This window comes from Chiloscyllium punctatum, chromosome 11 (genome assembly GCF_047496795.1).
Source record: "Chiloscyllium punctatum isolate Juve2018m chromosome 11, sChiPun1.3, whole genome shotgun sequence".
In the NCBI taxonomy this organism is placed as follows: domain Eukaryota; kingdom Metazoa; phylum Chordata; class Chondrichthyes; order Orectolobiformes; family Hemiscylliidae; genus Chiloscyllium; species Chiloscyllium punctatum.
Window position 1 is genome coordinate 19,319,361 of NC_092749.1, and position 24,911 is coordinate 19,344,271.

General features: G+C 39.4%; 1 protein-coding gene across 1 annotated transcript in view; it reads left to right on the forward strand.

The window, feature by feature from the left end:
* The window catches only part of desi2 (desumoylating isopeptidase 2), a 52,532-nt gene that overhangs the window by 18,470 nt on the left and 9,151 nt on the right, over nt 1-24,911 (forward strand). The window contains exons 2-4 of the mRNA XM_072580397.1: nt 9,923-9,995; nt 10,706-10,799; nt 14,836-14,977. Coding sequence (XP_072436498.1) covers nt 9,923-9,995; nt 10,706-10,799; nt 14,836-14,977 — 309 coding nt within the window. The remainder of the gene's footprint in view (nt 1-9,922; nt 9,996-10,705; nt 10,800-14,835; nt 14,978-24,911) is intronic.

Genomic DNA, 24,911 nt, shown 5'->3' on the forward strand with positions numbered 1-24,911 from the left:
AGTATGCCAGTAAATCAGTCATTTTTGTGTTTGGACAACAAAATACACAAGCAGTAATCTTTATAAGCTGCACAAGAGGCTGATTGATTGTTGTTTGAATAAAAAGAACTGAACTGCACATTACTTTACTTTTAATACATATATGTTTTTAAAATGTTTTATTTTCTTGAATTTTATTTCAAATGCAAGCTGATTTCGCTGGTGGAATCAGGTTTATAAAACATTAGTAAGGGTCATTATCCATTTCTTACACAGATGATCGCTTCCATATGGATTCTATCTGATCCATTCAAGGTCTTAAATAAATATTTTAGTGTTTCTCAGTCTTTCTCCTCCACCAATGCGCCCCCACCCCCCACACACACCTCAGAAATTTTGATTGGTTCAAAAATGCATCATTGTCTTCACTCACGTATTCTTTGTATTTCACTGTGTATTAACTCAATCAAATCTATGCATATTTTTATCTAAAATGTTGCTCTTCAGGTATTTTTCAAACTCTTTTATAAATCGATGATGATAAAAATGTTTATGTTAACAGTTTGAAGGATGGATTCCTAATTGTTGACAGAAGCATAGCTGAGATGTTGCTTATTTCTTGTCAATTTTAACAGAAAATGCACATAGTGTATTAGAAGAGGGAATGAAATGGTTGCCAAAAACTATAGAAAAGCAATTTAAAAATTAGCATGACTCAATAATGTTTTGAGACCAGAATTTTTGAGTGTTTAAGAGTCTTGTTAGACAAAGGAGTGAAAAGGATAAACCCAAGAGTAAACAGCTACATTCCTAGCTTCTATCCATTCTTGAGTAATGGGTGATTAGTATAGGTGACAAAATATTTTGGTAATGTTAATGATGTTTGTGTTCTTGAACATTTGAAATGTAAAATTGAAGATAGGTTTGAGTAGAATTTGATAGTAATATGTGTTGAATAAACCTGTGCAAGTTGATTCAAGTTGCAGTAGCTTCTGGAGCTTTTATATAGTTGTAATAAAGTGATTTAGCTTATCAGTCACCTATCATTTCAAAGACTAGTAATGGAAGGAATTATCAGGCCAGCTATGATCTGTTCACCGTAAGTCATCAGTCTGGTATTGAATCAGCACATATTTTGCAATACTGTTACGTGGTTGTTTATTAATTAGCTGTAAAGGCATTGGGACAACTGAAGCCGTTGTCTTTGGTCCCTGCCACAGACTCCATCACCCAAATCATCAACCCGTTCCTCTTCCTGGAAATTGTGGTTGAATCAGATGGTCACCTTCCCATTTGCACCCTCCAAGGGTCTTATACTCCAGCTACTTTCTTTTAAAATACTTGTAAAAGCTCTTGCTGCTCCTTTTTTATATTGCTTGTCAATTTGCTCTCGTACTCAGTTTCTCCCTTTTTTGTTTTTTAGTCATCCGCTGTTGATTCCTTATACAAATTCCTGATCATCTGGCATGTCACTAGCTTTGCTTTGTATGCAAAGTTTTGGATTGGATTTATTACTTCAACACCTCTGTTAACCACAGGTGGTTCATCCTTCTTATCAAGTCCACCTTTTCTCTGGAAAGCATTCTTGCTTAGTTTTATAAAATATCTTAACTCTCTGATAAAGGTCTTATATCAAGGAAGCAATTTTTGTTGTGAAAATCTTCCGTATTGGGCAACTGACAGCCATTTGGACTAATTCCCAGTTAAAGTCCCCCGATTTGTTATAGTTCTAGCCAGGATCCCTCAAACTGTTAAACTTCTGGATGAAGAGGAATGAACTGGCTTTCCTTGGTTACTCACCCAAACTCTCAGTCGGTTGCAACAAAGGTACTTCTGAAAGGATCCCTCCCCATGTGATACCTTTCACCCAGACCCAAATTAATTTTGGTTTAAAAGAATCCAATTTAGCCAGATTTTATTGAATTAACAAAAGTAGCGAGGTTATTAAATACAAGAATAAGCAGTAACATGACACTTTCACATGGATAAGATTTGTGGTAAGTTCAAAAAGATAGGTTTTTCTTAAAAAGCAGTCTGAGTTGCTTCTGAAGATCAGCTAGTTGAACATTGTGGCTGTTGCCATGAATGTTACTGGTAATGTTACTTTGATAGTTGAATGCTCAATTGCAAGATTCCTAGCTTTGTAGGTTGGTTGAAGCTTTTGTGATTTCATTCAGCAGTGATTGACTGGCAGCACAGAGTAAGAATACTTTTTTGTGTTTTACATCTTTTGCAGTGGTGTTTAAAATAGCTGATCTTCACAGCATGTTAATCCATAGACTAGGATGTAAGGCGGCAAACAATTTTAAAGTGTGTGATGAGTCATGGTGCTGTATAGAGTGGAAGTGTGGAGAATTATATGTAAGAATACTTGCTGAGGTTGCCTTTTAATTTTAGTTATGCTTGCTTTAAGTTGAAGATTAATGGTTTTTTAAATTGTGATGTGGTTGGGGTTTACGCCATAGTTAAGTTTCTTCTCACTTTATGATGAGTGCATTACTGTACTTTTTGATTATGTTTGCAACATGCTGGTCTATGAGGCAGCAACACCACAAATGAAGTATGCAGTTTAACTTCCTTAATTGGACTAAGCTAAATTTTGATGGTATGAGACAGGAAGTTTCAAAAATTGACTGGAGTAGACTGATCGCATGTAAAGGGATGACCAGCAAGTGGGAGGCTTTCAAAAGTGAGATAATGAGAGTTCAGAGGCAGTATGTTCCTGTTATAGTGAAGGGTAAGGCCAATAAGAGTAGGGAACAATGGATGAGTAAAGATACTGAGGCTGTGGTCAAGAATAAAAACAAATCATATGTTAGTTATAGAGAATTGGGATCAAGTGGATCATTTGAAGAGTATAAGGGGTGTAGGAGCATTCCTAAGAGGGAAACCAGAAGGGCAAAATGGTGATAGCCTTGGTAGATAAGATTAAGGATAATCCAAAGTACCATCAGAACTAGAGAGCATAGGGTCACTTAAAGATCAGCGAGATCACTTATGTCTGAACCCACAGCAGATGGGAGAGATACTCAACAAATATTTCGTATCCGTTTGTACAGTGGAGAAAGGAATGGAGGCTAGGGAACTCGGGTGGAAATAAATAACGTCTTGAAATACTGGAGGTCTTAAAAAGCATCAAGGTGAATATATTTCCTGGACCTGATCAAGTGTATCCCAGGATGTTGCAGGGCCCATGGCAAAGATATTGGTGTCATTTACAGCCACGGGTGAGGTGCAGGAGGAATGGAGGGTGGCTAATGCTGTGCCTTTATTTAAGAAAGGCTGTAGGGAGAAACCTGGGAACTAAAGACCTATGAGTCTGACATCAAAGGTGGGTAAGTTGGAAGAGAATTCTGATAGGATTTACGTGCATTTGAAGAGGCAAGGAATGATTTGTGAAAATCATCATGGCTTTGTGCATGGGAAACTGTGTGTCAAACTTGGCAGAGTTTTGCTGAAGACAGCCAGAAAGATTGGTAAGGGCAGTGCAGTCAACATTATCTACATGAACTGGAGAAAACCTTTGACAAGGTTCCGCATGTAAAGTTAAATCACATGGGATACAAAGTGAAGCTTGTCAATTGAATCCGAAATTGGCTTGACAGTAGGAGACAGATGGTGGTTGTGGGAGGGTTTTTTGGACTGGAGGCCTGTGACCAACAATGTTCCACGGCAATCTATGTTGGGTCCACTATTGTTTATCATTTAAATAAACAATTTGGGTTGGAATTTAGGAGGCATGGTTAGTACATTTGTGGGTGATACAAAAACTGGTGGTATAGTTGACAGTGAAGATGATTAGAAAGAGATCTTGATCAATTGGATCAATGAGCTGAGGAGTGACAGATGGAGTTTATTTTGAATAAATGCAAGGTTTTGCATATTGGTGAAGGGTAGAACTCATGCACTTCACGGTAGGGCCTTGGGCAGTTTTGTAGAACAGAGATTCCTAGGGGTTCAGGTACATAGTTCTTTGCAAGTTGTGTCACAAGTAGACATGGTGGTTAAGGCATTTAGCATGCTTTCCTTCATTGCTCAGACCATTGAGTATAGGAGTTGGGATGTCATGGTGAGGCCACCTTTGGAGTACTGTGTACATTTCTGGTCACCCTGCTAAACGAAATTGAGGCGGGCTCAAAAGATTTATCAGGATGTTGCCAGGACTGAAGGTTTTGAGTTATAAGGAGAGGCTGGATAGCCTGGGAGCTTTTTCATTTGAGCGTAGGAGGTTGAGGGGTGAACTTATGGAAGTTTATAAAATCATGAGGGGCACAGATGAGGTGAACAGCAAAAGTCTGTTCATTAGGGTGGGAGTTCAAAGCTAGGGGGCACTTTTTAAGGTGTGAAAAGAAAGATTTAAAAGGGATTTGAGGGGCAACATTTTCATACAGAGGATAACTTGTGCGTGAATTGAACTGCCAGAGGAAGTGGTAAATGCAAGTACAGTTAGAACGTTTTAAAAGACCTTTGGATAGGTACATGAACAGGAAAGGTTTAGAAGGATATGGGTCAAATGCAGGCAAGTGGGACTAGGAAACTTGGTGAGCATGGATGAGTTGAATCGAAAGGTCTGTTTCCATGCTGTGTGACTTTGACTCTATAAAATGAAACACAGTTAATGTGCAAATCTGAAATAAAAACAAATGTGGGAAAAGACATGTCAGGCAGCATGTATGGAGGGGAAAGAAATTACGTTTCATGTCCAGTGCTCAAAATACACAGATGATCACACCCTAAAACCTCTGTTTGCCCACAAGTAGTCAATTATGAAAGCAGTTAATCATAGAAGGGTCACATCTGTATGTAGAAATAACAATCTGAGGAATTGTTGCTGTAATCACAGGTTGTTCCTCTCTTGCCTTAGGTGTTGGTAGGTTGACGAGAGGAACAGCATGTTTATGGGAAGTGCTGGTGGTGAATGAGTTGCCGGGAGGTTCCTGTTGCTAAGTTCAGGGCTGAGAATTTTGCTGAGGCCGGGTCCATAATTTGCTGAGTTTAGGGCTGCACCTTTTCTCCAGTCTGGAGTGAATAGAAGGCTGCAAAATGGGTTGTGGATGGGGGAAAAAACAGAATTCAAGGAGGTTGTGGGAACAAAGGAGATTCTACAAGGTTTGGGGAAGCAAAGGAGGCAGCAGCAAGAACAATATAGGAGTGAGGACGGCTGTAAAGATGAGAGAAAACTTTTTAAACCCATCAAGAAAGAAGCACTCAGCTTGATCAGAGATAGGGAAGACTGAAGTCACAAAGTTAATGAATTCCTTAGAAACAAATGAAGAATCTCCAGCTGAAGGCAGCATATGTACATGAGTTACTCCGTGAGGGATAGAAGTAGTGGATCCTATTGGAGTGACGACTGTCTGTCGAATTCTTACATCCACGATGTAGTGAATAGGAGCAGGAGTAGGCCGTTCGGTCCTTCAAGCTAGTTCCACCATTCATTATGATAATGGCTGATATCCAACTCAATAGCCTGTTCCTGCTTCTCCCCCATCCTCCACCTTGATGCCTTTAGCCACAAGTGCAATAAACGACTCCTTGAAATCATACAATGTTACTGGCCTTGACTGCTTTGTGGTAACGAATGCCGCAGGCTCCCCACACTCTTGGTGAAGAAATTCTCTTCCTCTCTTCACCCCAGATCTTTACACTGTGCCCCCAATTCTATATTCCCCCACCATCCTGAACAACCTCCCTGCATTAACCATATGTAGCTGTTAGAAATTTGTAGGTTTCCATTAGATTATCACCCAACCCCCACATCCCAGCAATTCTTCTGAACTCTGGCAAATACAGTCCTAACCGATTTGTGCTTTAGACTGTCTGTCTGTGTGGAGTTTGCACATTCTCCTGTGTCTGCGTGGGTTTCCTCCCACAGTCCAGAAATGTTCAGGTTAAGTGGATTGGCTATGCTAAATTGTCCATAATGTCCAGGGATGTGCAGGATGGGTGGATTGGCCAAGGGAAATGCAGGGTTACAGGGATAGGATAGGTGGGTAGCTCAGGTTGGGATGCTGTCTGGAGGGGTAGTCTGACTTGATGGGCTAAATGGCCTGCTTCCCCACAGTAGAGTTTCTATGATTCTGTGATGTGCTTTATATTCCCCTTTAAGTGCTTTGATTTTCAGAAAAGATGTGATTGTGCTTAATTAATTCAATGTGTCACATACCCAATCCATCATCTCTTGTTGGATTATTTTGTGGAAATTTGTGCACAAGTGGGGTAAAATTAATTACTGGATAAGTTCTTGCTGTTATAATTCCTTTCCTTGGCAAAGCTGTAAAACTGGTCACTGTTCAGACCCTGAGTTTACATTTCCAAGTAGTTATGGAAATTTGGGGTAAATATTGCTGCTATTTTCTTGCCAGTCTAGCCTTTCGGTATTCTGATCATTGGTGAGTCGGGACATTTTAATATATTTAGTTTTTTTTTCTTTTTCACTACTTTTACTTTTTATCTCCATCAATGGATTTTTCATCCCCTTTTGAAGTTCCGAGCTCCCACTTTTGCCAGCTGTCTAACAATAGAATTAACTACTGTGTACCATTCCTTCACTTTCAGTTACAAAATGCTTCTTCAAATAAATATACCACCTATCCTCTGATTCTGTTCACTCCGTTTTTCTAGAATTTCTTGTGAATTCCCCTAGCAACTACTATATTTAGAGTCCGTCTTGATCTTTTAAATCTATTTTTACTTTCAATACTTTTCATTGCTTATTTTCTGTACTGTGCTTCCACGTAACTAGTGCCATTTTTAATGTAATCTTGGCTGTAATCATTGATGGAACCCCAGCATTTTTTTTATATCCCCATCACTTTTAGTTGGAAGATAGTTAATATCTTATCCATTATCTACTTCAGTATCTCCCAATCCTAGCCAACTGTACTCTTCATTTTTTAATGAACAATTAGTCGGCTCAGTCCCCTTTCATTCCATTGAAACTAACTGACACTGGCTGATATCCCAAACATCTTGTTTCAAGTCCATCATTAATAAAAATTTATTAGTACTGCAGACTTCATCTCTGATTTCTTTCTGATCTTTCTGACCATGCTCTGTGTCACTCATTTGCAAAATGCAAAGTGACAATAATTATAGAAATCTAACTGGTTCTGAGCCCTCAGCTTACCATTTAAATGTGACTTTTTCAAATATGTAATTTGGATCAGTATTCCATTGTGTTGTAAATCTGATTATCAGTGATTACAATATGTCCCATTGCATATTGTGGTTTTACTAGCTGTCATTAGTACCTTGTATAGATAGTCATCATTTTTGTGTAAACCTTAAAGGGATGGTGTTCTACTGGTTGGCATCCACAGGAAATACAGACAAGTCAATTCTTGTCAAGGATTCAGAAAAGATTTACAAAGATGTTGCCAGGGTTGGAGGATTTGAGCTATAAGGAGAGACTGAACAGGCTGGGGCTGTTTTCCCTGGAGTGTCGGAGGCTGAGGGGTGACCTTATAGAGGTTTACAAAGATATGAGGGGCATGGATAGGATAAATAGACAAAGTCTTTTCCCTGGGATGGGCAAGTCCAGAACTAGAGGGTATAGGTTTAGGGTGAGAGGGGAAAGATATAAAAGAGACCTAAGGGGCAACGTTTTCACATAGAAGGTAGTATGGGTATGTAAGGAGCTGCCAGAGGAAGTAGTGGAGGCTCATACAATCGCAACATTTAAAAGGCATCCAAATAGGTACATGAATAGGAAGGGTTTGGAGGGATATGGGCCGGGTGCTGGCAGGTGGGGCTAGATTGGGGTGGGATATCTGGTCGGCATGGACAGGGTTGGACCGAAGGGTCTGTTTCCATGCTGTACATCTCTATGACTCTATAATTCCTGTCTCCAGCAGATGTGCGCACACACACTAGAAGTTGCTTGATGGCAGTCAGGAATAGGAAATCTGGTTTTTGTTTTGTCCCCTTCCCTTCCAAGTCACTGCAACTGCATATAACTTCAATCATGAGCCTAATTGAGCTAACTATGTACAGGCGAGGAAACACATCTACCACCATTTTAATCCATGTAATTTACCTTAGCACAGTAGGCCATCAGGAAAGTATGATAATATCTTTTTTTTTAAATCCTTCATTGCACATAATATTTTTATTCCATGTGTTCCATCAAAATGTAGGTATTTATGCATCTTACCAGAAGGTCATAAGATATAGGAACAGAATTAAACCATTCAGCCCATCAAGTCTGCTCCACAATTCAATCATGGCTGATATGTTTCTCAACCCCATTCTCCTTCCCGTAACCCTTGTCTCCCTTGCCAATCAAGAACTTCTGTCCCTGTCTTAAATATGCTCAATGACTTGGCCTCCACAGCCACTGCAGCAGTGCGTTCCACAGATCCATGACCCTCTGGCTGAAGAAATTCCTCCTCATTTTCAGTTCTAAAGGTTGTTCCTTCACTCAAATGCTGTGCCCTCAGACCCTCGTCTCCCCTAGTGGAAACATCTTCATGTCTACTCTTATCCAGGTCTTTCTGTATTCAGTCAGACTCCCCCCTCTGCCCATATCTTTCTAAACTCCAATGCATACATACCCAGAACCCACAACCACTCCTCATCTGAGAAGCCCTTCATCCCTGGGATCATTCTTGCAAACTTACTCTGTACCCTATCCAACACCAGCACATCCTTAAGATACAGGGCCTAAAAGTGCTCACTGTATTTCAAATACAGTCTGACCAGAAACTTGTAGAGCCTCAACAGTACATCTTTGTCCTCATATTCTAGTGTCGGTTATTGGTGGAGTATTGGTTTTAGAATCACCAGTTCCATAAGATCCTGGCTGATCTTGTGGCCTCAACTCAACCTCTCTCTCTCTCTCTCTCTCTCCTCCATTGCCCTAACACCTGGCTCTTCATCCAGAAATAAAACTTCTTCATGGATTTTAAAAGAATTTGCCTCTGTCTTTTGTCAGTAACTCTCAAGCTACAGACTTTATTACACAATAAAGCATCTTATAGTCTGTAGAGAATTTAATCACATTTTCTTTTTGTTGGATTGGTTCTCTTATACCATTTTTACCTTTTATGCTGAATTCTATTATACGCTGTACGTTTCAGGTAAAATCGCTGACGGTAGTTTAACGTAAGGGTCACCAAGCCTCAGGTAGGGTCAAGAAAGTGACACCTTCATGGTCACCTCAGCCAGAACAGGAATTGAACCCAAACATGGGTGACACTCTGTGTAACAAACCAGCTGTCCAGCCAAGAAGTCTTCTGCTTGGGGTCATGCTTTATGGACACTTGGGAAGCAGAATTAGCACATACTTTACTGAATTAGGTTTGGAGTGATGTTTAGTGGAACATAATGTAATTTGTTTTATTCTTTCATGAAATGTGAGCATTGCTGGCATGGTCAGCATTTGTTGCCCATCTCTAATTGCCCTTGAATGGAGTGGCTTGCTAGGCCATTTCAGAGGGCTGTCATTTCTATGGATCTGGAAATATATGTAAGTCAGATCAATTAAAGATGGGTACTAAACCAGATGAGTTTTTACGATAATCACTGCAACTTGTTCTGGTAATCATTATTGATTTATATTCCAGAATCATAAATTGAATTTGGAACTCCTCTAGCTGCTGTGATTGTTTTGAACCCATTGTTTCTAAACCATTAAGCTAGCCCTCTGTATCACTAGTCAGAGAGATGTACAGCATGGAAAACGGACCCTTCGGTCCATGCCGACCAGATATCCCAACCCAATCTAGTCCCACCTACCAGCAGCCAGCCCATATCCCTCCAAACCCTTCCTGTTCATATACCCATCCAAATGCCTCTTAAATGTTGCAATTGTGACACAATTACATATTACACCCCCTTACCCCACCACCTTTGAATTTAGAAAATATTTGTCCTGGATTTGAAGTGATACTAATTAATATGTACAACTTCTCTGAATCTTGTTCATTTTTTGATTTTCCAGTACTGGATTAATGAATACACCTCATCATTAGGCATTGGAGTCTTCCACTCAGGCATTGAAGTATATGGTAGAGGTAAGGATTAAACAAAATAAAACCTCTAATTTAAACTGAATTATTTGCTTTTCTTTTTGGACTGAAGTATAGGTGACCAAAGACTTGCGCAGTGATTTAATCATGTGGTTGTCATTAGTCTTGAGGTTTGTGGTGAGTATTGCATCATCTCGCCCCAGTTTACTGCAGTCTCCTCTTGCAGACATTTCATCCTGCATTACCTAATAGATCGTGGGACCATGATGGATATTGATTACTACTTAACTGCTTTCACTTCTGCTTTGTAATGCCCTCCTGGTCCTGAGATTGTCTCTGTTTGCTAGTCTACTATTCTGCCTGTCTCCTTCCCAAGAAAGCAAAAAGATCCCAAAGGATACTGATATTTAAAACCAACACTTAAATTTGATAATTACCTTTGATTCTGGGAGCTTCAATCAATTTCAGTTGTTACTGTAAGGTTGCCTTTGCAAATTGTAGATTTTTAGTTTAGTCTCATTCTGCATTGTGGTGGAAAGATATTGTGGTTGTGAACCTCAAATATTAAGTAGTAGAAAAGCACAAATTGCCAAGAGTTGGAATTGGGGTTATTTCAATCTTTATCCTGCTGCTAAATGCTGAAAATTTCAACAAAGCAATTATTGGCTGTGCTGAATTGTTCAGGCTAGAGTCTTTTCATCCCCAAATATAGATTAAAACTAAATCTCTTACTAAAGGCTGTTTGTGTTCTGCAGAGTTTGCCTATGGTGGCCATCCTTATCCATTTTCAGGAATATTTGAAATTAGTCCTGGAGACTCAACAGAACTAGGGGACACATTCAAATTTAAGTAAGTATCATGGTCAAGAATGACCTTACTTTTCACACTTTTGGAAGTTCAATTATTAACATGATCCATTATTTATTAAGCATCTTTCATGCTCATAAGAGTAAAGCTGTTTTGATGGTCTCTGGGGGAGGGGTGGGTCATGGAAATCACATGCAAAGCAACGCCCAACGTTTTTAGTGTATTTATTGCTAGGAAGTACCTCCTACTCTTGCCATGCAGTTAACCTACCTGGGACAAATGCCACGGCACCAATTTGTTTCTCCCCCATTAAAGATGTATGCTTCGGCCATAACTAGTTGAATTGAGGGGCAAAGTAAATTGAGAGTTTGCGATTTTTGTGTAAGTTTGTAGCTCAGGTTGTGGGTCAGGTTGTAAGTTTGCTCGCTGAGCTAGAAGATTTGTTTTCAGGCGTTTTGTCACTATGCTAGGCAACATAATCAGTGAGCCTCCGTTGAAGTGCTGGTGTTCTGTCCCACTTTCTGTTTGTGTCTGCTGTGGTGGGTGATATCATTCCGGTTCTTTTTCTGCGAGGTTGATAAATGGGGTCCACATCAATGTGTTTGTTGGAGTTCCAGTTTGAATGCCAGGCCTCTAGGAATTCCCGTATGTATCTTTGTTTAGCCTGTCCCAGGATGGATGCATTGTCAGAATCGAACTGGTGTCCCACGTTGTCTGTGTATAAGGATACAAGTGATAGCTGGTCATGTCTTTTGGTGTCTAGTTAGTGCTTGGATACCCTGGTGGCTAGTTTTCTGCCAGTCTGTCTGATGTAATGTTTGTTACAGCCCTTGCTGGATATTTTGTGTATGACATGCGTTCTGCTGGTTATTGGTACAGGATCCTTTATGTTCATCAAGAGCTGTTTTAGTATGTTGGTGGGTTTGTAGGCTTCCATGATGCCAAGGGACCAGAATAGTCTGGTTGTCATCTCTGAGATGTCTTTAACGTATGGTTGTGTGGCTCGAATCTCTGAGCATGTTGTGTAATCTTGTTCAGGTTTGTTGTGTAAGAATCAGCAGACTGTGCTTGTTGAGTAGCTGTTCTTGAATATGTTGTATAGGTGTTTTCTTCAGCATCTTGTAGTTCCTGGGCGCTGCAGTGTGTTGTGGCTCATTCAAATAATATCTTGCTGCAGCTGTGTTTGTGGGTGTTGGGATGATTGCTTCTGTAGCTGAAAATGTGTTGCTGGAAAAGCGCAGCAGATCAGGCAGCAACAAAGGAACAAGAGAATCGATGTTTCGGGCATAAGCCCTTCTTCAGGAATGAGGAATGATTGCTTCTGTAGTTGAGTATCTGGTCTGGAGGTGTCGCTTTCCTGTAGACACTGAACTGCAGCTCTGCATAACTGCTTTTGCCAAAAGTCCTGATATTGGTGATCCCGTGGGTGTCCCTTTGATTTGTTTGTACGTCTTTTCATTGTGGTTACGACGCACAGGTCTGCTAGTTTGAGGATGCTGTCCTTGCTGATGGAATTGGTGCTGTCTGGTATTTGTGTCCTTGGTTTGTCTACTAGTGTGGCCAGTGTTACTTTGGCCAGGGTGATGTTTATTGATGTGAGTTATGCAGTCATGTTGAAGAAAACCATGACCTTGTGGTCCTCTATCTTGGTGTCTTTGATCTTCAGAAATTCCTGGGTGAAGTGGCTTGAGTCAAGGTTAGAGTGGTGCTGGAAAAGCACAGCAGGTCAGGCAGCATCCGAGGAGCAGGAGAATCGACGTTTTGGGCAAAAGCCCTTCATCAGGCTTTTGCCCGAAATGTTGATTCTCCTGCTCCTCGGATGCTGCCTGACCTGCTGTGCTTTTCCAGCATCACTCTATAATCTCCAGCATGAGCAGTACCCACTTTCGCCTGGAGTTGCTTGAGTCTTCTACGAGGTATTTCAGTTTGCATTGAAGTTCTTTTGCTAGTCTGTATGTTGGTGTGCCGGGAAGTGAGACGATGGTTCTGGGGGCGTGTGGGCACCCTGGTTTATCTACCTTAGGTAATCTGTAGAAATGGGGTGTGTTGGATTCTTCAGGTTTCATTCTCTGGAGGTCTGTTTTGTTAATTTCACCTATTTATGGAGCTGCTTCTGTTTATGCAGTAATACAGTTTTCCAGCTATGGAGTCAGGTCCTTGTTTAAGTTTGTTGTCTAAGAATCAGCGGACTGTGCTTATCAGGTACTGGTATAAAGTTCACCAAAGAAAAAGAGAACAACAACAGACTCCCCTTCCTGGATGTCACAGTAGAACAAAAAGCCAATGCAGAGCTGTAGACCAGCGTCTACAGGAAAGCGACACGTACAGACCAGATACTCAACTACAGGAGCAATCAACCCAACACCCACAAACTGAACTGCATCAGGGCATTATTTAAACGAGCCACAACACACTACAGCACCCAGGAACTATGTGATGCCAAAGAAAAACACCTATCCAACATGTTCAAGAACAACAGGTACCCAACATGCACAACTCTTACACAACAAACCTAAACAAGGTGATACAACATGCCCAGTGAGTCTAGTCACACAACCATACAAAGAAGTCTTGGAGATGATGACCAGACTTCTTCGGCCCCTTGGCATCACGGTAGTCTACAAACACATCAACACACTAAAACAGCTCTTGATGAATGTAAAGAACCCTGAACCAACAACCAGCAGAACAAATGTCTGCTACAAAATACCCTGCAAGACTGCAACAAACATTACATTGGACAGATTGGCAGGATACTAGCCACCAGGGTACATGAGCACCAACTAGCCATCAAAAGACACTACCAACTGTCATTGTGTATCCTTACACACAGACATCGAGGAACACCAGTTAGACTCAGACAATACATCCATCCTGAAACAGGCTAACCAAAGACACAAACAAACATGTCGATTTGGACCCCATTTACCAACCTCTCAGAAAAATAACTGGAAGTGATATCACCCACCACAATAGACCAAGGCACATAAATAGAAAGCTGGACAGTACACCAGCGCTTCACTGGAGACTCTCATTGATGATGTTACTTATCATGGTGACAAACTGTCTGAAAACAAATCTTCCAGCTCAGCAAGCAAAGTTACAACCTAAATTGAGAGTGCTGGAATATTTGGTTAAGGTGGGTTGTGATAGGATTTGAAGGTGTAGATCATCCTAAATAAGCATTTTCACATTGAAGTTAAAGAAGCTTAACAAGATAGGGGAAATGACTGTACATGGTAGAATGTATTGTTACGGTACATGCAACACTGGCAAATTTGTATTTATTGCTACTCTCTGAGAAAGCGGAACTCCACAGTCTTTGTGATTGTGCTGATCCCATGATTGTATTATGTAAGGAGCTTCAGGACATTGGAGCTAGATATTTTTGTCAGGTCAATGATTCAGTCCTATAAGGTAATGCCCAGCTCTGGAGAAAATGCAAAGACTTTATCTTCATGAACTCTGGTTAATTATGCTGAAATTCTGTGGTTTGCACCAAAACACTCCGGAATGATTCTCAAATTAGCACAAGCCTGAGATAATTACACCAATAACAACGTGCAGAAGAAATCAAAAGATCTAAGATTGTGTTTAGTTGAACTTTTTTTTGTTTTCTAATGTTTTTTTTTCCATTTGGGTTCAATATTCAACAACATAAAGATAATGAAAATTACTTCCATCTGAATGGCTGCAAATTAATCTCATAACAGTTGATAGTGTAATTTATATGGTGGGATTGATAGACTTGTATTTAACATTTTGAATTATTTCAATGAATAAAAACAACATTTTATTGTGTTTGTTGAAATTGTGTATTCGCTGAGCTAGAATTAGTTGTTTGTAAGATCATTTTTACTTATGAATAGTTTACTTACAACATGGCCACTTTTAAAACTGAGAAAGCTAGCCTGGTTTGAAGAGCTGGATGTTTCTTATAACTGGGGAATCATTTGGAGAATTTTAAACTAGTTGGAATCTCTCATTCAGTCAAATCATGATTTAGAAACTAAATAAAACCTATTGCACAGGATTCACATTCTTGTATGAGTTCACTTAACTTATTTGTACTCCACAGGGAAGCAATTGTGATGGGTAGCACTGATTTTACAGAAGATGATGTGGAGCGCATTGTGGAGGAGCTTGGGAAAGAATACAAAGGGAATGCCTATCATTTAATGCACAAAAATTGCAACCATTTTTCTTCAGCTATATCTGAGGCAAGTATATTGCAACTTACAGAATCAGCCCACAAAGTTAATTTCATACCAGAATTGTTTTCATTAACTGTTGCATTTCAAATTCACATTATGGACAGCAAAATAACTTCAAATTCATTTACTTAGCCCTTTTTTTTGCCCATGTCTCTTTCTCTCCAACACCTTCATCCACCCACACTTGCATAATTCAGATGGCAATTGTAATAGCCTTTCCCCTATGTTTTCTTTGTGTATCTCCTTTTTTAAACATTTAGCATAAAGACATAAGCAATATCAATCAGACCTCTGAATTTTTTGTTTGGCGAAGTTGATCAGCCTTGAAAAAAAATGGAGGTATATTTGTTTGCAAAGATAATATAAAGCTTTATGTCAATGATAGGTCTAAAAATGTTGAGGATCATTCATGACTAGTCTCGGTTTTAGCAAAAAATATCGAAGGTTAGAGAATTGCTGGAAAAAAAGACATGTTGTGAAAGCTTTTCAACTTACACTCCTCAGGATAATTTCCAATGGACTAATAATTCACGTACATGATAGAAGTTGACTCTAGTTGAGGCATAACCTATAGAGAATTTATTTTGGATGTAGGTTTGCTCGCTGAGCTGAACGGTTCATTTCCAGACATTTCGTTACCTTACCAGGTAACGTCTTCAGTGGACCTCAGGCGAAGCACTGCTGAAAATTCCTGCTTTCTATTTATATGTGTGGGTTTCTTTGGGTTGGTGATGTCATTTCCTGTGGTGAAGTCACTTCCTGTTCCTTTTCTCAGGAGGTGGTAGATGGGGTCTAACTCGATGTGTTTGTTGATAGAGTTCCGGTTGGAATGCCATGCTTCTAGGAATTCTCGTGCATGTCTTTGTTTTGAACCAGACCTGTTGGCATCATGGTAGCCCACAAAACCACCAACACACTAAAACAGCAGCTAATGAACTTGAAAGACACTATACAGACAATGAGCAGAACTAACATCATTTACAAAATACTGCGCAAGGACTGTAACAAACATTATGTTGGACAAATAGGCAGAAAACAAGCCACCAGGATAAATGAACACCAACTAGCCACAAAAAGACATGACCCTCTCTCACTAGTATTCTCACATATGGATGAGGAAGGACACCGCTTCGACTGGGACCACACGTCCATACTAGGACAAGCCAAACAAAGACATGCACGAGAATTCCTAGAAGTATGGCATTCCAACCAGAACTCTATCAACAAACACATCGAGTTAGACTCCATCTACCACCCCCTGAGAAAAGGAACCGGAAGTGACTTCACCACCGGAAATGACATCACCAAGCCAAAGAACCCCAAACATATAAATAGAAAGCAGGAATTTTCAGCAACGTCTGGAAATGAGCCTTTCAGCTCAGCAAGAAAACTTGCATCCAAAACCTCAACCTGAGCTACAAATCTTCTCAAAACTCGCTAAGAGAATTTATTTTTAAAAAGTATTTTTTAATAAAGATTTTGTATAAACTTGATGGTTAATGAGTCCTTTTCTGACATATGGATGTAGTATGTTGTTTTTGTGTGTTTGTTTTCCCCTCATATATTATTTCTATTCAAAAATAATGAAGTCAGTTCTTTAACATTGGTAAGATTGTAGATGATTTGGCGAGGTTTCCTCCCCACCCCCTGAATCCATAAATACGACAGTGGATACTCAATGGGGATTAGGAGCAGAAAAGCCTGGTCAATTGTCATTCGTAATATGACAATATTGAAGCAGTAAACCTATTCTATACTTTATTCTTTCAAGGGCTGAGAGAGTCAACTGACAAGACTAGCATCTGTAGCCCAATGATGCTCACAAGTAACCTACTTTAATTGCTACAGTCATTGTGTAGATATACCCACAATGCTCTGAGGGAGAGTATTCTCCAGGACTTTGACCGAGTGCCCATAAAGAAATGTTTACATGGTTCCAGGTTGGGATGTTGTATGGCTTGGAGAACTTGCAGGTGATATGTTTCCATGTGCCTTTTTTCCGTGTCCTTCTGGGTGGTTTGATTTATAACTGTCAAGGGTGCCTTAGTGAGCTGCTGAAATGCTGCTTGTCTGTTATGCGCGCTGCTGCCCCTGCACATCAGCAGTGGAGGATGTGAATGTTGAACGGGTGGCAATCAAAGTTTAATATCAAGCCAAATGAAGGGATGTCAGAACATAGAGCTTGCCAGCAGTGTCTTCAAAAAGAAAAGGTCGAAAATCCCAGAGTTTAGGGCTTAGCATCTGAAAGTACGGCTACCAATAGTAGAGTGACTAAAACTGAGACAGACACAGAAAATGCAGGAGAAACTTAGGAAGTCTGTGACAGCATTTGTAGGGAGAGAAAGACAGTTAACATTTAGAGTCCAACATGATGATTCTTCAGGACTCTGAGTTATCATAACTCTCGAGCAGCAGGCAATGAATATCTCTGAGCAAATCCAGCCATCTCCCCTTGACATTCAGTGCTGTCAGACTTGCTAAGTTTCTTCTGCATTTTCTGTGACTGTCTCAATTTTAGTCACTCTACTATTGGTAACTGTGCTTTCAGATGCTAAGCCCTAAACTCTGGAATTTTCTCCCTGAAATTGTCTGCTTTTCTACCTGTTTTTTAAGACACAGCTGGAATGCTCTCTTTATATTCTGGTGTCGCTTTATTTGGCTCGATATTAAACTTTGTTTAATTTGCTACTCTGTGCATGGGAATTTTTTTAATGTTAGTGCTGTTGAATGAAGACTAGCTGTTCGGTCAGCTAACTCAGTGATAGCACACAAGCCTGGGACCTTTCTGGATTATTCACTGCATTAATTCGGCATAAATGGTTTCAATATTGTATTGGTTAATGTACATGCAAAGTGTAGAGACTTTTATTACTTTTTCGGTAACATATAAAACTTCAATACATTCTGCAAAAGGGTAGATGAAAGTTGGTTTTGTTTGTGGCAAATAAATCAGAAAGGTGGCTTGTATTGACACTCTTCTCAATTCATAGCTTTTTATTAATTATTGGGAAGTCACATCATGGAGTATGGTCAGTTATATTTGCAAAATGGGCAATCTGTTTTGTGGTGCTTTCAGAAGCAAAGGACTTCTTTTAAAACAAAATGACTGAAGTGGTATTGTAAGCCAATGCATTTGCATTTCAATGTACAGTGTGCCAAAGGAATAAATTTCATATGCAGCAAGTTTCTAATCTCTTATCCTGCTGATGTCTTGTTTAGAGTGAAGACAAACAGCGAATGAGTTTTCCATGGTCGTGTTTGTCCATCACCTGGCAATTTGGTTGAAGAGTAGCATTGGCCGCTGCCAACAAGGAAATCACATGCTTGGCAGAGAGAACACTATGTGATGTGATCAAACCAGAAATATAGCTTACAGACTGGAATGCGGAAAATGCTTGCTTCAATGTTTCTTAATTAAAAGAAGTTGGCAGAACTGCAGTAAGTTGATGCTTGGTGGGTCCTGCAGTTGTAAACTGGCTTGATTTGGTAAATCCACAAAATCTAAGTAATATATTTAGCTGTGCCTGCCTAGTGTCTTTTTGACCTTTTTGGCAACTGTTTATGTCTTTGGTAGCATTGTTACATACAAAGGTAATGTACATGTAATTTGTAGGGGACTTATCCATTCTTGATGAATGGTTAATATTAAGATTTGTCAGCTTTGTTGGAAAAAGTTGTGCAGACGAGGAAGGCCCCAACCAGAATTTATTTCTACTGTCATGCTTATTGCCATATTTTAGGTTTGCTTATAGTTTGGTGATCTTTATTAAAATCCTGTGCAGACATATAGAAGATTTAGGAAGCAGTTAAACTGTGAGATGAAAGATAATCTAGTACTTTAAAGGCAGCAATATACTGTTGAGAAGAGAAATGTTTTGGAAATAGTTTAGTATTAACACTGACTACAAAGTAAGTATATGGATGTCAGTTCAAGTTTATACTGATGGTAAATATATACATTTTAATTAATTGTGTTTTTTTTTTAAGAAAGAGCTGGAGGGAAAATGAGATATTTGACTGTCCTGAATGTGACTTTAACTGCTTTTATTGTCTTGCTGTTTTTGAAGTAAAGGAGAAAGTTGGTACTTTGTATTCCCTCAAAATCAGGGTAGGTTGTTTGGGCTAATAATATAGAACATCAACAAGGCTGAAAGACAAGTCAGGGTGAAGATTATTGATTGGAAAGCCCACACGTTGGGTTATAAAAACTCAATTTCTCAATAAATATTTTTCTTAATTTCATTGTCACGAGGCATTCCACTGAACTGACCTCTCTAATTTTCCAAGGCAGATTATGCCTTTACTTGTTCAAGTTTAAAATTGTCTCATGAAAGGAGTTCTGGCATGAGCCAAAAGGGAGGGAGGGAAGGTTAGAAAAGATGTAATAATGTCAATAATATTGCTCCTGTTCAGTCACAATCCTTTGTCGATATTCCAACATGCTATTTTGTATAGTGGTAAGAAAGACAGGAATATACATTTTCATTCAAAGGCAATGTAGCTTCTTGACAGTTTCTGCCTCTTTGATTTTTTTTTCTCGATGTAGTTCTTGTAACAAGACAAGGATGAGCTCCTTTGCCTTGAGAGTGAAATCATGCTTTTGATTATCAGATGACCATTCCTTTGTTGTGTTGTTTCAAGATCTTCTTTGAAGTCATTGTAAGACTTCTAAATGATCACTGATCTAGATGCCAGTTTTAATCAAGACACCCACAAAATCTTTGAAAAATACTTTGTTATATAAACAATTTTCTTTCAGTTCTCAGTTTAATGCCATGTTCTAAAAATTCTGTTTGCCAAAATAGCAAATTAAAACAATTAACCATGAAGGTACATCATAAGCATGTTTTAAAAAATTTAATTTCTAAGTATGCAGTGTGGCTGGCTAAAAGTGTTTACTTTAAAGCATTTCATTCTGGCTAATTTCCCCACACACTGAATCACCTTAAAGACACTGTAAACAATCTGCTTATGTTGCACTGAACTGTAAAGATCTAACATTTTAAAAAAATAGGTAAATGAAACTGATGTGACTTGCATACTTCCTCACAGGGTATATTTAAATAAAGATTCCCAGGTGGGGTTAGAGCTGTCAAGCCCGGTATTTGTTCACCATTTGTAGCTGAACTGGAGAAAATGGTGCATTTTTGAATGGCTGCAATCTGCGTAGTTAAAGAGCATCCAAAATACAGTTGGACAGGGAGTTCCAAAATATATTAACCTGGTGTTAATGGAGGAACGGTGATTATTTGTTCAAGTTGGGATAGCATGTGCCTTGGAAACAATAGCATTCACATGCATCTTCTGCCATTATCATTCAAGGTGATTGTTATGATCCCAGATGTTGAGACACTTTGTAGTCTCCTCAACTTTGAAAGGACACAAAAGTGAACTCCCATTGGATTTGGTTTTTCAATAAACTAATATAGATTGTGTTGACCATTAGAAAGGAAAATGAACAATCAACATCACCGTTTTAATCTTTGGTTGTTTAAAAGGTTAACTCCATTAAATGTTAAAACTGCGAACAGCTGTTATATGTGAACCTTACACAAAAAATTGATCTTTTACTCATGGCATACTCTATCTTTAAGTGGCAAGGCTCTCCAATTATCCCTGTCCTTTTTGGCTTAAGACAGTAGCTACAATTCAAATGTTATATACTGTAGTCTCGAAGCTCTAGGGAAACATCCCAGAAAAAAGTGATAATGTGTGAAGTAAGCAACTGAATCTGAAATAAAAAAAGAAAACTCTGGAAGTAGTCAGTAGTTTCAGCAGCATAGATGTACAGACTATGATTAGGATATGGTTTCAGCAGTTGTATAGAATTTACAGCATGGGAAGCTCAAAGATCTAAGGCAGTGTTCGTGCTCAACATGAGCCACCTTCTGCCTTGTTTCACCCAACCCAGCAACATTATCCTTGTATTGCTTCCTCCCTCACTTACTTATTTGGCTTTCTCCCAAATGCATCTGTGTACTCAACTGCCCATTTTGCCTTCCAAACCATAATGTATATTTTACAGTTGGAAAAGTACACCATGTATTTGAATTTAATGCCATGTATATGGTGGCCAGAAATCATTTAAACTATCCTGAATAAAAGTAGTCACATTTGTCACATAATATATAGTCAAGTTCAGTTGATCATCCTTGTTGGTCGCCAATTACCATCACAGAACAAGAGTAATTTTTACAAATGTATAATTATATAATTATGTCTTTGCCAAATTTTGGCTTTGCTTTTCAATTATTACAGTATTGGAAGTAACTTACTGGTAACTTACCCTTTTTTGTTTGGTGCAAGTGTTGGTGGAATGCTACATTGGCTTTCAGGTAAGATCCTAAAATGAGCTTCCACCTGCTTGTTAAGATGAGCATTAGAGAACCCATAAGTGTTGAAAATATCCTGGTCATAGAGATGTACAGCATGGAAACAGACCCTTTGGTCCAACCCCGTCCATGCTGACCAGATATCCCAATCCAATCTAGCCCCACCTGCCGGCACCAAGCCCATATCCCTCCGTACCCATCCAGATGCCTTTTAAATGTTGCAATTGTACCAGCCTCCTCCACTTCTTCGTCTGGCAGCTCATTCCATACACGTACCACCCTCTGTGTGAAAACGTTGCCCCTTAGGTCTTTTTATATCTTGCCCCTCTCACCCTAAACCTATGCCCTCTAGTTCTGGACTCCCTGACCTTAGGGAAAAGACTTTGCCTATTTACCCTATCCATGTCCTTCATATTTCTGTAAACCTCTATAAGGTCACCCCTCAGCCTCCGACGCTGCACGGAAAACAGCCCCAGCCTGTTCAGCCTCTCCTTACAGCTCAAATCCTCCAACCCTGGCAACATCCTTGTAAATCTTTTCTGAATCCTTGACAAGAAGTGACTTGTCTGTATTTCCTGTGGATGCCAAACAGTAGGACAGCATCCCTTTACATGAAAATGATGATTATCTATAAAAGGTACTAATAACAGCTAGTAAAGCTACAATATGCATATTGTAATCACTGATAATCAGATTTACAACACAATGGAATACTGATCCAAATTACATATTTGAAAAAGTCACATTTAAATGGTAAGCTGAGGGCTCAGAACCAGTTAGATTTCTATAATTATTGTCACTTTGCATTTTGCAAATGAGTGACACACAGCATGGTCAGAAATATCAGAAAGAAATCAGAGATGAAGTCTGCAGTACTAATAAATTTTTATTAATGATGGACTTGAAACAAGATGCTTGGGATATCAGCCAGTGTCAGTTAGTTTCAATGGAATGAAAGGGGACTGAGCCTACTAATTGTTCATAAAAAAATGAAGAGTACAGTTGGCTAGGATTGGGAGATACTGAAGTAGATAATGGATAAGATATTAACTATCTTCCAGCTAAAAGTGATGGGGATATTAAAAAAAAATGCTGGGGTTCCATCAATGATTACAGCCAAGATTACATTAAAAATGGCACTAGTTACGTGGAAGCACAGTACAGAAAATAAGCAATGAAAAGTATTGAAAGTAAAAATAGATTTAAAAGATCAAGACGGACTCTAAATATAGTAGTTGCGAGGGGAATTCACAAGAAATTCTAGAAAAACGGAGTGAACAGAATCAGAGGATAGGTGGTATATTTATTTGAAGAAGCATCTTGTAACTGAAAGTGAAGGAATGGTACACAGTAGTTAATTCTATTGTTAGACAGCTGGCAAAAGTGGGAGCTCGGAACTTCAAAAGGGGATGAAAAATCCATTGATGGAGATAAAAAGTAAAAGTAGTGAAAAAGAAAAAAAAACTAAATATATTAAAATGTCCCAACTCACCAATGATCAGAATACCGAAAGGCTAGACTGGCAAGAAAATAGCAGCAATATTTACCCCAAATTTCCATAACTACTTGGAAATGTAAACTCAGGGTCTGAACAGTGACCAGTTTTACAGCTTTGCCATGGAAAGGAATTATAACAGCAAGAACTTATCCAGTAATTAATTTTACCCCACTTGTGCACAAATTTCCACAAAATAATCCAACAAGAGATGATGGATTGGGTATGTGACACATTGAATTAATTAAGCACAATCACATCTTTTCTGAAAATCAAAGCACTTAAAGGGGAATATAAAGCACATCACAGAATCATAGAAACTCTACTGTGGGGAAGCAGGCCATTTAGCCCATCAAGTCAGACTACCCCTCCAGACAGCATCCCAACCTGAGCTACCCACCTATCCTATCCCTGTAACCCTGCATTTCCCTTGGCCAATCCACCCATCCTGCACATCCCTGGACATTATGGACAATTTAGCATAGCCAATCCACTTAACCTGAACATTTCTGGACTGTGGGAGGAAACCCACGCAGACACAGGAGAATGTGCAAACTCCACACAGACAGACAGTCTAAAGCACAAATCGGTTAGGACTGTATTTGCCAGAGTTCAGAAGAATTGCTGGGATGTGGGGGTTGGGTGATAATCTAATGGAAACCTACAAATTTCTAACAGCTACATATGGTTAATGCAGGAAGGTTGTTCAGGATGGTGGGGGAATATAGAATTGGGGGCACAGTGTAAAGATCTGGGGTGAAGAGAGGAGGAGAATTTCTTCACCAAGAGTGTGGTGAGCCTGCGGCATTCGTTACCACAAAGCAGTTAAGGCCAGTAACATTGTATGATTTCAAGGAGTCGTTTATAGCAGTTGTGGCTAAAGGCATCAAGGTGGAGGATGGGGGAGAAGCAGGAACAGGCTATTGAGTTGGATGATCAGCCATGATCATAATGAATGGTGGAACTAGCTTGAAGGATCGAACGGCCTACTCCTGCTCCTATTCACTACATCGTGGATGTAAGAATTCGCCAGGCAGTAGTCACTTCAATAGGATCCACTACTTTCTTCCCTTACAGAGTAACTCATGTACATATGCTGCCTTAAGCTAGAGATTCCTCATTGTGTAAGGAATTCATTAACTTTGTGACTTCAGTCTTCCCTATCTCTGATCAAGCTGAGTGCTTCTTCCTCCTGAACCAGCATGAAAAGCCTTGTTGGCCGTTGGATTATGAGTTCAATTTTTCTTCAGTGATTGCTCTTCTAAAATAATCACAAGCTATGAGCCACTTGGGACATTTTGAAGACCTGGCTAGTGCTGTAAAAATGTAGTTTGTATGTATTTTCCTCTGTGCACTCTATGATTTCTGACATTTCAAATCTAATAGATGCAATCTAATAACTTTGGGGCATTTTTGGTAATCTCGTTTATGAACTGAGAAATCTTGCGTTGGAACTGTTGTGTTGGGGACATTAAAAGAAATCTGTTCTTTGTCTTCAGTTTCATGTAAGTTTTAAAATAATATCTAATGATGTGGAATGTGTTGCTATCTCATTTAATGCAGCTTGTGGCTACAACTGCTTACAAGGGGATTTTTGAACTTGGTCATTGATATACAGTCAGAACAGGTCAGACCATACTTCTCCTGGCAGAATCATTTTACACTCTTTTAACTCTTGGCAAGTGATTGAAAATTGGCTTTAGCAGAATTATTGTCTTTTAATCATTCGTGTAATGTATCCAGTACAAAGCACCTTCAGAAAATAGTTCTGATACATACCAGTCAGACTGTGCCTTTTGTTTCCACCCAGAAAAGATTTGGTATTGAATAAAATAAGACAGTCAAGCTTAAGATGTTAAAAATAATTACTGTTGTCATTTTTCACTGGCAAACCACCTAAAGGCTAGCTTGCTGATTCTTTGTTTTCCCTGACACATGCTTTTGGGTATGTACTGGTGCAAGCAGCAGCAAGCAGTATAATTACAAAGCATGTGCTAGTTCTTGGCTTGAAGCCATCATCCCCACCCCCTCTTGTAGGAATGCCAACCTGGGATCACTGTTTGAATGCACACATTTTCTGAACTCCAAGATGTGATGTTGGATCTGAAGTGCA